General features: G+C 41.3%; 1 protein-coding gene across 1 annotated transcript; it reads right to left on the minus strand.

Annotated features, from left to right (window-relative positions):
- Window positions 1–1,150: 1,150 nt before the first annotated feature.
- Window positions 1,151–7,536, minus strand: LOC309694719 (E3 ubiquitin/ISG15 ligase TRIM25-like). Its single transcript, XM_082514928.1, has 2 exons — window positions 5,772–7,536; window positions 1,151–3,146 (listed from the first exon to the last, which is right to left on the minus strand). The coding sequence occupies exons 1-2, from the start codon at window positions 7,434–7,436 to the stop codon at window positions 1,890–1,892; spliced, it is 2,922 nt and encodes a 973-aa protein (XP_082371054.1). The 5' UTR covers window positions 7,437–7,536; the 3' UTR covers window positions 1,151–1,889.
- Between the last annotated feature and the right edge of the window lie 6,799 nt (window positions 7,537–14,335).

A 14,335-nucleotide genomic window follows, 5' to 3' on the forward strand; every position in this document is an offset into this window, starting at 1 on the left:
GAAACAAGTCTTTATATTAAGGTCATCAGTCAAACAATACTGTTTGGTCTGGGTCTAAACAGAGCGCGTTGTGTGTAACGTCTGCTTTTGCGCATGCGGGCCGCTTTAAGGGTTCACACTAGAGCGCGTTTGCTGTGTAGACCTGCAATGACCTGCAATGTGAATGTAGCCTTAGTTTCACTTCCTGAAACTAAAACTAGACTGAGCTCTGATCAAAAGAACATGGGTTTCTGCTGTGAATGGGGTCTGTCAGCTCTTATATGTCACAACGTGTTGGTTCCACCATCTACAACCTCCAGATCTGACGAGCAGGAAACGAGAAAGCATGTTGACAGTAGTGTGAATTTTGTTCACTGGTAATTTTCATCATTTTTGTCAACAACCTTTTTTTCTGGCAAAAACAAGACGATAACCAAATAAAAACTAATGCACACACTTCTTGTATTCACACTTTTGTAAACAAATACAAACGAAATCCAATCAGAATTCAGTTGTGTAGAAAGGTGTGAGTTTCACATTCGATATCAATGAAAATAAGATGCTTTGTAAGCTGTGCTGAGCAACTCCTACCAGTAACAATATGACATCATCTGTTGCAACATAAAAAAAAAACCCTCTTTAAAAAATCATTCTTCTCAGTTTCTTGTGCAAATCTGCTGAATGCAGTATTTCTCTTCCTTAAAATAATTCAAATATTCCAAATGAACAGAGAAAAGTTAGCTGATAAACAGGGAGACTGTTTAAAAAATACATTAGTGTCATAAGTTAGTTAGTTTGTTTTGTCTTTTTTGTCTACTTCTCAGTACAAACCAGTAGTACAGTGTAACTACACTGCCAGAAAAAACAGGTGTATAGGTGACAACACATAAAAAAAATTTGCACCACTGCAGAGCACAACACTTCAGGACTCCAAACTGAAGAACTCTACACAATTAAAGTGCAGTCAGGTCTCCTAGATGCAGTCACCTGAGGGCATGAAGCTTTCCCTGCTCTACACCCAAACACATTATTAAGACTGCAGCTGTTCTTTTTTTAAAATAGGTAATATTTACATAAAACACACTATTGATTTTACGTTCCCCTAAAAGGTCCAGTGGAAGTGGGGGGAAGACACAAACGGTGTTTGGTTTGAAAAAAGGAGACAGGGGTGCAAAATTGTTAAAGAGTTTTATTAATTTTCCTATTCATACTATAACTAAAAGAGATGAATAAGCCACTAAACCTTTTAAAGAAGGAAAACAAAGAAACCCAGGAGTTGGTCACTAAACTGAAAAGTAAGTCACCGAAACACACTCCTCACCACAGAGCAGGACAAAACACCATAAAATTGACTGACAGCCCAGATATTCTGTGTTAAAGTCATGCAGACTATCCGGGCTGTCAGTTCATTTTAGAGAAAGACATTGCCCTTCAATGAAACTGCAGGTGCATCTCCACTTGGCACAACAGTAATGGGAAACAGTGACAGCAAGAGAGAGAGAAAGAAAAATGGAGCAGAGAAAGTAACGTAGATAGACCTATCCATCTATCTCCCCCGTCTATCCGAGTTCACAGAGCTCTGCAGCTGTTACAGTTCTGTATAATCGGTCCATAGAGTGGCTGAGTGAATGTGGTCTGGAATCTGAAGGAGAGCCATGGTTTCAGGGAGGTTGTAGAAGGATAGAATATTGGCTTGTAAATAAAAAATCATCATGGGTAGTGATAGCCTCCAGGAAACAGGAAAGAGCTCGACCTAAAAAAAATGGCCCTGAAAAACATCAAGAGAATAACAAGAAGACGTTAAGGTACCACCTATAATGTTTGACTGACAGCTGAGCTCTGTGCAGTGCAGAGATGTCACAACAATGATGGAGAAAAAAGAAATACACACCAAAATGAAATACTTTAGTCTATTTAAGGTTAATGAACTCAGCTTTGTTTCCGTAATCAGAGTAAAGCCAAAGTCCAGCATAGAGCGGCTGAGTGAATGTGGTCTGGACTCTGTGGAGGAGAGTCATGGTTTCAGAGACGCTGTAGAAGGACAAAACACCTGCTCTGTGATCCAGGTACACTCCTACTCTGGAGGATGGAAGACCTGGGACAGGAGTTTTATAATTGTTGTACCAAAATGTATAACTCTTTGTATCACAGTCTAATGCCCAAGATTTGTCATTACGTCCAAATGCACATTCATTTCCTGATCTTTTGATATTTTTGTACACAACTGCTAAATAAACTCCTATCCCTTTCCTCTCCACCTCCCAGTAACAACGTCCAGTCAGACTCTCTCTACTCAGGACCTGAAACCATTCAGTGAATCTGTCTGGATGATTAGAATTAGACTGTTGTTGAATCATTGCTATTGCTCTTCTGTTCCCCTCTGATAATAACAGCTGTGTGTTTGCTGTGTTTGGATCCAGTGTGATTTCACATGAATATTTTAAGAATCCAGCTCTGGTCTTTGGCTCTGGTGGATCTGACAGTAAAACATCCACTTCAGTGACTGTCAGTGAGATGTTTGTCCATTCCTCTCTCAGAATGTCCTGTAGTTTATCTCTGACCTCTGACACAGCTGCTGTCACATCCTCAAAGTAGCTCAGAGGACGGATATTGATGCTGGATGAGTCTGTAGACTCACTGAGTGCTGACAGTGAGGGGTAGTTGTGTAGAAACTGGATGTGATCCTCTGTGTGTGAGAGCTGCTTCAGCTCAGCATCTTTCCTCTTCAGCTCAGTGATCTCCTGCTCCAGCTTCTCCTGAAGCTCTTTGACTCGACTCACTTCAGTTTCCTGCTGGGATCTGATCTGCTGCTTCACATCAGAGCTTCTTTTCTGGATGAGATGGATCAGCTCAGTGAAGATCTTCTCACTGTGCTCCACTGTTTGATCAGCAGACTGATTGATGGCCTCCACCTCCTGTTGAAGCAGCTTCACATCTTTCTCTCTGTCCTGGATTCTCTGCTGGATGTTTTGTCGACTCACCTCCAGCTCTCTCTGCCTCTCAGTCCTTTCTGCTGCAGCTGAGACTGTGTCGTGGCCTTTATGTTCATCCACAGAGCAGAGATAACAGATACTCTGCTGATCAGTACGGCAGAACATCTTCATCACCTCATCATGACGAGAGCAGATGTTCTCCTGGAGCTTCTTGGAGGGCTCCACCAGCTTGTGTTTCTTTTCTTTTTGTTTTTAATGGAACAACATTACACTGTGGCTGAAGGTGATTCTAACAGTAAGAAGCCAGACAAACTAAACAGAACTTGAAGCCTTTTTTGAAGTTTTTTTTTATCTGTGTAAAAATCAAAGGCAACATCTTCAGGTCCAGCAGTGATCAGCAGGAGCATCTTGGAGTCCAGCATTCCTTAGCTGTTCCACTAACATGGAGTTTTTCAACAGAACAGGAGTAATGTCAGTGACTCTAAGGCTACGTTCACACTGCAGGCGAAAGCGGATCAAATCCGACTTTTTTGACCCTATGCGACCCATATCCGATCATGGTATGACAGTGTCAACAGCACAAATCCAATATTTTCAAATCCGATCTGGGTCACTTTCCTATGTGGTACTGAATCCGATACATATCTGATGTTTCAGAAAACGACTGCTGTTTGAATGGTCATGTCGCATTAAATCCGTCTTTTACGTCACTGACACAAGACAGACCAGCTCCGAAGAAGCACCCGATAAGACACGAACGCTTCCTGGCCATCCAGTGAAGCTGTTGGGAAGACAACGTTGGAGAAACATGAACATTTTATTTGTACTGTATAATCTGCAGATTCTGACAGAAATTTCCAACTATCCTTTGAAGCACCGCTCCTCTCTAAAATAACAATAAGGATCATTTTTAAATAACAAAATAACAAAATAACTTAAAGCAAAATTGGGAAACGTAAAGTCCGAAACAAGTCTTTATATTAAGGTCATCAGTCAAACAATACTGTTTGGTCTGGGTCTAAACAGAGCGCGTTGTGTGTAACGTCTGCTTTTGCGCATGCGGGCCGCTTTAAGGGTTCACACTAGAGCGCGTTTGCTGTGTAGACCTGCAATGACCTGCAATGTGAATGTAGCCTTAGTTTCACTTCCTGAAACTAAAACTAGACTGAGCTCTGATCAAAAGAACATGGGTTTCTGCTGTGAATGGGGTCTGTCAGCTCTTATATGTCACAACGTGTTGGTTCCACCATCTACAACCTCCAGATCTGACGAGCAGGAAACGAGAAAGCATGTTGACAGTAGTGTGAATTTTGTTCACTGGTAATTTTCATCATTTTTGTCAACAACCTTTTTTTCTGGCAAAAACAAGACGATAACCAAATAAAAACTAATGCACACACTTCTTGTATTCACACTTTTGTAAACAAATACAAACGAAATCCAATCAGAATTCAGTTGTGTAGAAAGATGTGAGTTTCACATTCGATATCAATGAAAATAAGATGCTTTGTAAGCTGTGCTGAGCAACTCCTACCAGTAACAATATGACATCATCTGTTGCAACATAAAAAAAAAACCCTCTTTAAAAAATCATTCTTCTCAGTTTCTTGTGCAAATCTGCTGAATGCAGTATTTCTCTTCCTTAAAATAATTCAAATATTCCAAATGAACAGAGAAAAGTTAGCTGATAAACAGGGAGACTGTTTAAAAAATACATTAGTGTCATAAGTTAGTTAGTTTGTTTTGTCTTTTTTGTCTACTTCTCAGTACAAACCAGTAGTACAGTGTAACTACACTGCCAGAAAAAACAGGTGTATAGGTGACAACACATAAAAAAAATTTGCACCACTGCAGAGCACAACACTTCAGGACTCCAAACTGAAGAACTCTACACAATTAAAGTGCAGTCAGGTCTCCTAGATGCAGTCACCTGAGGGCATGAAGCTTTCCCTGCTCTACACCCAAACACATTATTAAGACTGCAGCTGTTCTTTTTTTAAAATAGGTAATATTTACATAAAACACACTATTGATTTTACGTTCCCCTAAAAGGTCCAGTGGAAGTGGGGGGAAGACACAAACGGTGTTTGGTTTGAAAAAAGGAGACAGGGGTGCAAAATTGTTAAAGAGTTTTATTAATTTTCCTATTCATACTATAACTAAAAGAGATGAATAAGCCACTAAACCTTTTAAAGAAGGAAAACAAAGAAACCCAGGAGTTGGTCACTAAACTGAAAAGTAAGTCACCGAAACACACTCCTCACCACAGAGCAGGACAAAACACCATAAAATTGACTGACAGCCCAGATATTCTGTGTTAAAGTCATGCAGACTATCCGGGCTGTCAGTTCATTTTAGAGAAAGACATTGCCCTTCAATGAAACTGCAGGTGCATCTCCACTTGGCACAACAGTAATGGGAAACAGTGACAGCAAGAGAGAGAGAAAGAAAAATGGAGCAGAGAAAGTAACGTAGATAGACCTATCCATCTATCTCCCCCGTCTATCCGAGTTCACAGAGCTCTGCAGCTGTTACAGTTCTGTATAATCGGTCCATAGAGTGGCTGAGTGAATGTGGTCTGGAATCTGAAGGAGAGCCATGGTTTCAGAGGGGCTGTAGAAGGATAGAACATTGGCTTGTAAATAAAAAATCATCATGGGTAGTGATAGCCTCCAGGAAACAGGAAAGAGCTCGACCTAAAAAAAATGGCCCTGAAAAACATCAAGAGAATAACAAGAAGACGTCAAGGTACCACCTATAATGTTTGACTGACAGCTGAGCTCTGTGCAGTGCAGAGATGTCACAACAATGATGGAGAAAAAAGAAATACACACCAAAATGAAATACTTTAGTCTATTTAAGGTTAATGAACTCAGCTTTGTTTCCGTAATCAGAGTAAAGCCAAAGTCCAGCATAGAGCGGCTGAGTGAATGTGGTCTGGACTCTGTGGAGGAGAGTCATGGTTTCAGAGACGCTGTAGAAGGACAAAATACCTGCTCTGTGATCCAGGTACACTCCTACTCTGGAGGATGGAAGACCTGGGACAGGAGTTTTATAATTGTTGTACCAAAATGTATAACTCTTTGTATCACAGTCTAATGCCCAAGATTTGTCATTACGTCCAAATGCACATTCATTTCCTGATCTTTTGATATTTTTGTACACAACTGCTAAATAAACTCCTATCCCTTTCCTCTCCACCTCCCAGTAACAACGTCCAGTCAGACTCTCTCTACTCAGGACCTGAAACCATTCAGTGAATCTGTCTGGATGATTAGAATTAGACTGTTGTTGAATCATTGCTATTGCTCTTCTGTTCCCCTCTGATAATAACATATGTTTGTGTGCTGTGTTTGGATCCAGTGTGATTTCACATGAATATTTTAAGAATCCAGCTCTGGTCTTTGGCTCTGGTTGTGACAGTAAAACATCCACTTCAGTGACTGTCAGTGAGATGTTTGTCCATTGCTCTCTCAGAATGTCCTGTAGTTTATCTCTGACCTCTGACACAGCTGCTGTCACATCCTCAAAGTAGCTCAGAGGACGGATATTGATGCTGGATGAGTCTGTAGACTCACTGAGTGCTGACAGTGAGGGGTAGTTGTGTAGAAACTGGATGTGATCCTCTGTGTGTGAGAGCTGCTTCAGCTCAGCATCTTTCCTCTTCAGCTCAGTGATCTCCTGCTCCAGCTTCTCCTGAAGCTCTTTGACTCGACTCACTTCAGTTTCCTGCTGGGATCTGATCTGCTGCTTCACATCAGAGCTTCTTTTCTGGATGAGATGGATCAGCTCAGTGAAGATCTTCTCACTGTGCTCCACTGTTTGATCAGCAGACTGATTGATGGCCTCCACCTCCTGTTGAAGCAGCTTCACATCTTTCTCTCTGTCCTGGATTCTCTGCTGGATGTTTTGTCGACTCACCTCCAGCTCTCTCTGCCTCTCAGTCCTTTCTGCTGCAGCTGAGACTGTGTCGTGGCCTTTATGGTCATCGATTAAACACTGATGACAGATACTCTGCTGATCAGTACGACAGAACATCTTCATCACCTCATCATGACGAGAGCAGATGTTCTCCTGGAGCTTCTTGGAGGGCTCCACCAGCTTGTGTTTCCTGAATGTAGGTGAATCATAATGAGGCTGAAGGTGGTTCTCACAGTAAGATGCCAGACAGACTAAACATGAATTAAAGGCTTTCATTTTTCTTCCAGTGCAGACATCACAGGCCACATCTTCAGGTCCAGCATAGCAGTGATCAGCAGGAGCAGCTTGGAGTCCAGTCTTCTTCAGCTCCTCCACTAAAACTGCTAACATGGTGTTTTTCACCAGGACAGGCCTCGGTGTGAAAGTCTGTCTGCACTGAGGGCAGCTGTAGATTTGCTTTGTATTCTCTGTATTCCAATGGATTTTAATACAGTTCATGCAGTAGCTGTGTCCACAGGGAATAGTCACCGGATCCTTCAGTAGATCCAAACAGATTGAACAAGAAAAAGTTTCTCGGTCCAGCTGAACTCCTTTCGTCGCCATTTCTTCTCTGAGTGTCAGTGACTGTGTGAGTTTCACTTCCTTATAACTGAAACTATTCTGAACTCTGATCTAAAAATCTTGTGTTTCTACAGTTAATGGGGCCTGTCAGCTCTTACAAGTCACTATATTTCGGTCAAAGTGCAGATCGGAAGGGGAGGGAACATGGATAGAGAGGAGGTGCTGAGTTTCATTTTGGGTTCTTTTTTTTGGGGTTGTGTCTTTTTTTAGACACACTAACGTAGGACATGGCACTGTCAAAATAAAACAGGAAATGACATGAACACAGTGACACAATACTAACACACTACAAAGGAAACTAAAACCTCAGAACTAGAAAATCTTAAACAGAATTAAACTGAAACAAAAGATAATAACAATCAAAACAAAACCACTGAGTCCACAAACTCAGGACCATGACACTATTGTAATAAAACTTGTCTCATGTGTGACACTGAAGAGATCCCAAAACTTTGTTCTAGTTACATTAATGCAGCACTTTGCATTGTACAGAAAGTATACCTTACAGTATGTACAGTACAGTATGTAGTATGACACCGATATCACCTTCAATGTAACCACACCGGTTAGAAACAGGTACAGGTGATCAACACAGAGAACAAATGTACCACTGCAGGGCATCACACTACAGCACTGCAAACAGAAGAACTCCACTTAGCTAAACTGTACAATCAGGTCTCACAGATAAAGTCATATGAATACATCAAGCTTCCCTGCTGTACCCCCAATCACACTATTAACTGCAGCTGTTCTTTAAAATTCAGTAACATTTAAGAAAACACTATCAAACCTTCTCCTCTTCATACAGGAACCTTGCCTTCCAGCATATTTTTTACCTTCACCACCAGCAGCTCCATATAGTGTAAGAACTGCTCCTATTCTCTGATGATGAATGTAGCATTGGTTGGCCTGAACCTTTCGTATCTGTACATTTACCACTGAAAACAGAGGATTAATTACATGTATATCAGGGCAAAACCAAATATATTTATTAGTGTGCTAACCACACCACAGCCATGACAAAACACATCTTTTGCAGTCTGCTTCCTGTCCTTTAGCCTACATCTTACTTAAGCTCTGTTTAAACTGTTCAGGTGAATTATCTGATAACTTATACAGTTTAAAACCTGTGTTGATTTAGCTGGGGTGGTGCACCCATGTTTTCAAATTTTACCTGGAAGATATGCCTGTGAAGGTTTTCAGTCATCCAGGTCATCGTAGTTTAAAGAGCTTGGAAAGAAAAGTGTCTTGACTTCTTTAAGTTGCTTGAAGACATTTCACCTCTGATCTGAGAAGCTTCTTCGGTTTTAAGGTCAAATGGTGGGGAGTCCCAGATTTAAGAAATTTAAGAAAGACAACTCAGGAAATTCCACACTTTACTAACAAAAACATTTACTTCTCAATCAGAACCTACACTACACAGAGAAGAACAGGAAGACTTCACACCTGAAGACAGTCAGGAAAATGGGTGAAGAACTTTTCAGACAGTAATCTCACTGAACCTGACAAGAAAGTACTAGCCAAAGGACTCAATTTTGCCATTTCTCCTTAACAGATTCCCATAGTGAACCTCATCACAGCCACAGAAACCGCCATAATGAATAAAATATCACAAACAGAAGTAGAGCAAATTAGGATGAAAGTTTCAGCCACCCTCTCCAGTGCTAAAGTTCCTCCATCTAACCATACAATACAAGAAAAGAAGGCCGTTGCTTCCCTAAGCAAAGACCACTACCACACAAAGATTACTACACTCCTCAGTGTCAACAATACCTACGAGACCAGACAAGCAGCTACAAAAAGAAAGTTATCGCTTGCCTTCAAGAATTTGAAAAGGACAAAATCATTGACCGACCTACATATCATCATCTATACCCAGGGGATGGCATACCCAAGTGTGGGTATAAAGACGGGATCCCACTCAGACCCATTGTTAGCAGCATAAACTCTCCCACTTACAGCATTTCTAAACACCTTGCTACCATCCTAGCACCCCTTGTGGGGAACACCCCAAATCACATCAAAAACTCCACCGACTTCACGAACAAGGTCCAGAAACGTATGCTGGGCTCACACTGTGTGATTTTTGGCCCATTTTGAGCCGATTTTTGAGTCGTGCAACCATTTTGGTGATAGGCCCGAGTTTGGCCTTCATTGTGCGTCGTGCATCGCGTAGTATACGTGGGGTAACGAGAAGCGATTAACACCTCACGACCAGCTCCCGATCATCAAGCGCTTGGTCGGGAGGATTTCAAACCTGTTTGAAATCCTCACGACTGTCGTGAGGGTGTCGCCACAGCCGCTCACACTGCGCACAATGAAACAATGATGTCCTTTGATATAGTCTCTCTCTTCACTTACATACCCACCACAGAGGCAGTGGAGACTGTCAGAAAACAACTACAAGAAGACAGCAGGAAGACAAAACCAGCTTCACCCCCAACTAGATTTGCACTCTTCTGCCTTACCACCACATATTTTAAATACAACGAGGGTTTTTACAAACAAAAACATGGATGTGCCTTGGGCTCCCCGGTGTCACCTATTGTAGCCAACCTTTACATAGAAGAAGTGGAAAGAAAGGCTCTTGGCTCTTTTAAAGGCAGAGTACATAGCCATTGGTACAGATATGTAGATGACACCGGGGTCAAAATCAAAACCCAAGAAGTAGAAGCCTTCACTGCTCACATCAAAGTTGTGGATAAAAACAGTCAAGTCAGCAAAGAGGCACAGAAAAGAAGATCAAACACCAGCTAGGGAGGATCAGAAAGACAAACGCAACAACATTGCCATCCCCTATGTTGCCGGTTTATCGGAAAAACTCAGGAGAGTCTTCTCCAAGTGCGACATCCCAGTGTACTTCAGACCCACCCACACACTCAGACAAAAACTGGTTCATCCCAAAGACAGAACTCCTAAACAGAAACTTAGCATCGTAGTATATGCTGTACAATGTAGTGAGGAATGCTCAGACCTCTACATTGGAGAAACCAAACAGCCACTTAACAGCATGGCATAACATATATATAAGAGACACCTCCAGGGGGCAAGACTTGGCTGTCCATCTGCATCTAAAGGTTAAAGGTCATTCTTTTGTTCACATTTTGGACAGAGAAGAAAGATGGTTTGAAAGAGGAGTGAAAGAAGCCATCTATGACCACTGTGAATGACCATCTTTGAACAGAGGCGGTGGTTTACGACACCAACTGTCTGCCATCTATAATCCAGATTTAAGATCCCTTCCCAGACGCCTTAATGCCCACTCACACCCTGGGCCTTTTGCCCTCAAGAAATCACATGATAAGGTGGGGCTAGGGTTCACCTGAAACCTTGGCTAATTGTGACCTACACCCGTTTTAACACCTTGACTCGTGTGATTAGGTAGAGGATTAACAGGGGGTTCATGACCCCCTTTGGGGGACACTCCCCTAGGACTTAAAGCTGGGACTCTCCACCATTTGACCCTAGAACTGAAGAAGCTTCTCAGATGAGAGGTGAAACGTCTTCAAGCAACTTAAAGAAGTCCAGACGCTTTTCTTTCCAAGCTCTTTAGACTTTTACCTGGAAGGTTTAAAAAAACATAAGAAATCCAACAGAACAACAAACAAGTGGATATCACCATTATCCTACGATGGGATCAATGCTTTTGTTTCTCATTTTTTATGTTCAATATGCACACTTGGGTTATGCAGCAGGACAATGATTGAAAACACACAACCAACCACCTCTAAATGGTTTTTTTTTTAAAAGGAAAAAGGCTTTAGGGTCACCTGGTACTGGCCTAGTGGATTTAAATTGGGTTGAGATGCTTTGGCATGACATTAAACAAGTTGTTTATGCTCTAAAACTTTCCATCACAACTGAATTAAAACTATTCTTGATTTGACCTGAAACAAGTGTAACAAATATGCAAAAAATGAGAAATTATAAAAGAGCCAAATACTTTTTCATAACATTGTATATAGGTTACTGAAGATTCAGTGAAGCTTAAGTGAAAGTTACAGGTATGGGAGTCTAAACAATTTAAAAGCTTGACCAAAAACAAGACAATAGCTTATCTAGCTCACAATATAGCTTTTTTTGTTTGACATTTAAGAGGTTTTTTTTTAGAGAGAAAAGCTCCTTATTTGTGCACATGCATCCACATAACTGGCTAAATGTTTTTTAATAGGACCCTAAATTGGATAAATGCAAGAAAATGGTTGGATGAATGGATGAAAAAAGTCTCCTTGTTTAAAAACAATTATGTGTTATCTTTATTTTTAAGGATTCAAGCACTAGGTAATAAGCTACTTCTGCCATCTAGTGGTAAAATTATGTATTTTTGTACAGCTCTTAAGTTGGTATTTGTTTGTTAAATGTTTTAAATTTTAAGTTGAAAAGTGACCTTTTAAAACAGTTTTTTAAAGGGTAAATGACAAGGTAAGACGATAAGCACTGTACACAAAAATTACCAAAAAAGTGGAGGTTTCATGACATTTTTGAAGTGCTTTTCCAAAACTAATGTCATCAATCTCAATGTGACCTGAAAGAAAGCTGTTTATTTATTAACAATTTCTTCTTGTCAAGTCATTCACTTCTTTTCAGTTCATAGTGGAATGAAATGCAGAGGTAAATGCCTTTTCATGAAAAGTCATATAAACTTAATTTATGATAAATGGCATTGATACTGTGAAGACTACTAAAAATAATTTTGACAAATTTGATATTGTCTGGTTGCCACATATTGTCTAAGTTTTTTAACTAGTTGGGCCACCACATCTGGATATGTCTTCACCTTTCTGCACGCCTTCCTGGATGAAGATATTATTACTTCTATAATTATCAAATTATTCACCATTGGCTGACAATTACAAGTGCCAAGAGATTTTTTTATAACCACTACTAGCAGACGTAGTCATACCACACATCCAAACACCTTTTTATGAGCCAAACTATTACAGCTGAACTGTTCTTAAGGTATCAAAAGAAAATGTAGTTATTCTGCAGAATTCAGTGGTTATATGGTTTAATAATACTGCTGCAGATGTCTAAGGCTCAGCTTGCTTCCAACAATAAATTATGCTAAGCTATGTAAGACATTCCTTGTAACAAAAGTATCTGTTATGATCCTGGGTCAGTGACCCAGTGAGGATCAGGACTGTCCGGCCTTCGGTTAGCCATTCTGAGTGTCTCTCGTCAACTAGCAGCTGGCTCATTTGTGCTGCCAGGCGCTCGTGGAGTGCAGTCAGCTTCTTCAGCCAGAAGGCGCGAACCATAACAGGACCTGGTGCTGTCCAACTCTTCATACTGGAGACCCTTTCTTGGATATCTGCCACTGTGATGGTTACTGGACCCTGTTCGGGGAGGTCGCTGTGGTCTGCCCTCAGATCCACTAGCCACTGAGCACTGCTGTTATGGGTTGCGTCCTTCTCCCATATGCTCTTCCAGTATTGTTCTGTCTCCAGCCTTGGTGGTGCTGTTCTCATATTGTTCCCCTGCCCCTGTACACCTTGGCTAGTTCCGTGGAGAACAGCTGGTTTATTCTCCTGCCTTCTATCTCTCTGGTGTACCTCTTCAAGCGGCTGGCCAAGGACGTGAGTCATTGCATGGCAGTTTCCAGGGCCTCAGATATGGACAGCTTCCTGTACTTCTTAGGCACCTTCTTCATTGTGCCTTTTTGCAACTCCGATAGTTGGTAATCGTGGCTGTAGGTATCGTTTGTAGTGCTGCATTAACATCATATATAACTTTCAAAGTAACTAGTTACTAGGGAAAGTAACTTTGGTTTTACTCAGAATTCTCTTGTTAATGTGTTGCTTCTGTAACTGGATAGCCAGCATGATTGCCAGTCCTCTAGCTTGCTTACTTGCCACAAGTGCACTGTGCCACCTACCAATAGAAAGATAATGTGCATATTTCCATGAGAGAAATCCCCACGCCTGGACCGTCGTTGACCACCGCCATGATTCTAGCCTGCTTTTTACATCCAACACAAAGTGCTAAACAAGAAGAGTTCCCAGATGGTACAGTGGACACATGTGTGACTCCTGTGATTAAAGCATCTTTCTTTCAGCTTAACGAGTGAACCGTCAGCTCGTTCAAACACACGTTAAAGTCCGTTTGGCTCGACACCACCGAACAGAGGCAGCAATATAACATAGCTAACATTAACAGTGCAGTGAATCCTGCTTGTGCCGTGATATTCAGGACTGCAAACCGAGCAGCATTCACTGACTTTCAGCTTGTTGTGTTTGTGGATATATGACTGACTTTAATTATCCATAAAATCATCACATTCTCTGTAAAATTAAGGTCAACTATATATATATTTTGAAGTAGAGGCTTTAAAACATCACTAATGTCACATAACTTTGCCAACATGTGGCCAACATTAATGTTTTAATGTTCTTCATTATTAAACATTCGCACATAAATAAGAGACATCATATTCAGTACTTACTTTTGACAGTTCAGTCTTCGGCCGCTCCTTTCTGCCTTCTGCCGTATTTTGCGGCAAAATTATCCACACCCACCGCTGCGCTATGAATTGTGGGATATATGGGACCACGAAGCGTGCACCGGACCACGCTTGATATTTGGGAAAATCGACGGCGCATTTGGAGTATGCATTTGAAGTACACTTCGAATTGGGACAGCCGTCGTCCCGTGGCGGTGACGTAATCGTACTCAAAATGTGTACTTCAAGCGTGCGGTCTCTTAATTGGGACACAGCCATAGTGTGTGTCCTCTCATGTTCGTTGCTTGTCCATCTGTGTTTCTTCCCTGCGTTTTCTACCACAGTTGTCTGTTTAGGTTAGTTTTGTTAGTCATTACCAAATTAGGTCACCTTTAGGTTTTGTTTTCCTCCCCATGTTTCTGTTTGTGCCACCAGTGTGTAA

This window comes from Aulonocara stuartgranti (genome assembly GCF_965226115.1).
Source record: "Aulonocara stuartgranti genome assembly, chromosome: 18".
NCBI classification, from domain to species: Eukaryota; Metazoa; Chordata; class Actinopteri; order Cichliformes; family Cichlidae; genus Aulonocara; species Aulonocara stuartgranti.

Bases quoted from the DNA above. Each gene is read 5' to 3' on its own strand.
- LOC309694719 (XM_082514928.1), bottom strand. From the start codon at position 7,436: ATGGCGACGAAAGGAGTTCAGCTGGACCGAGAAACTTTTTCTTGTTCA. The intron at 3,147-5,771 runs AAATAGACTAAA...AAAGAAAAGAAA, and splicing joins AAGCTGAGTTCATTAACCTT to CACAAGCTGGTGGAGCCCTC.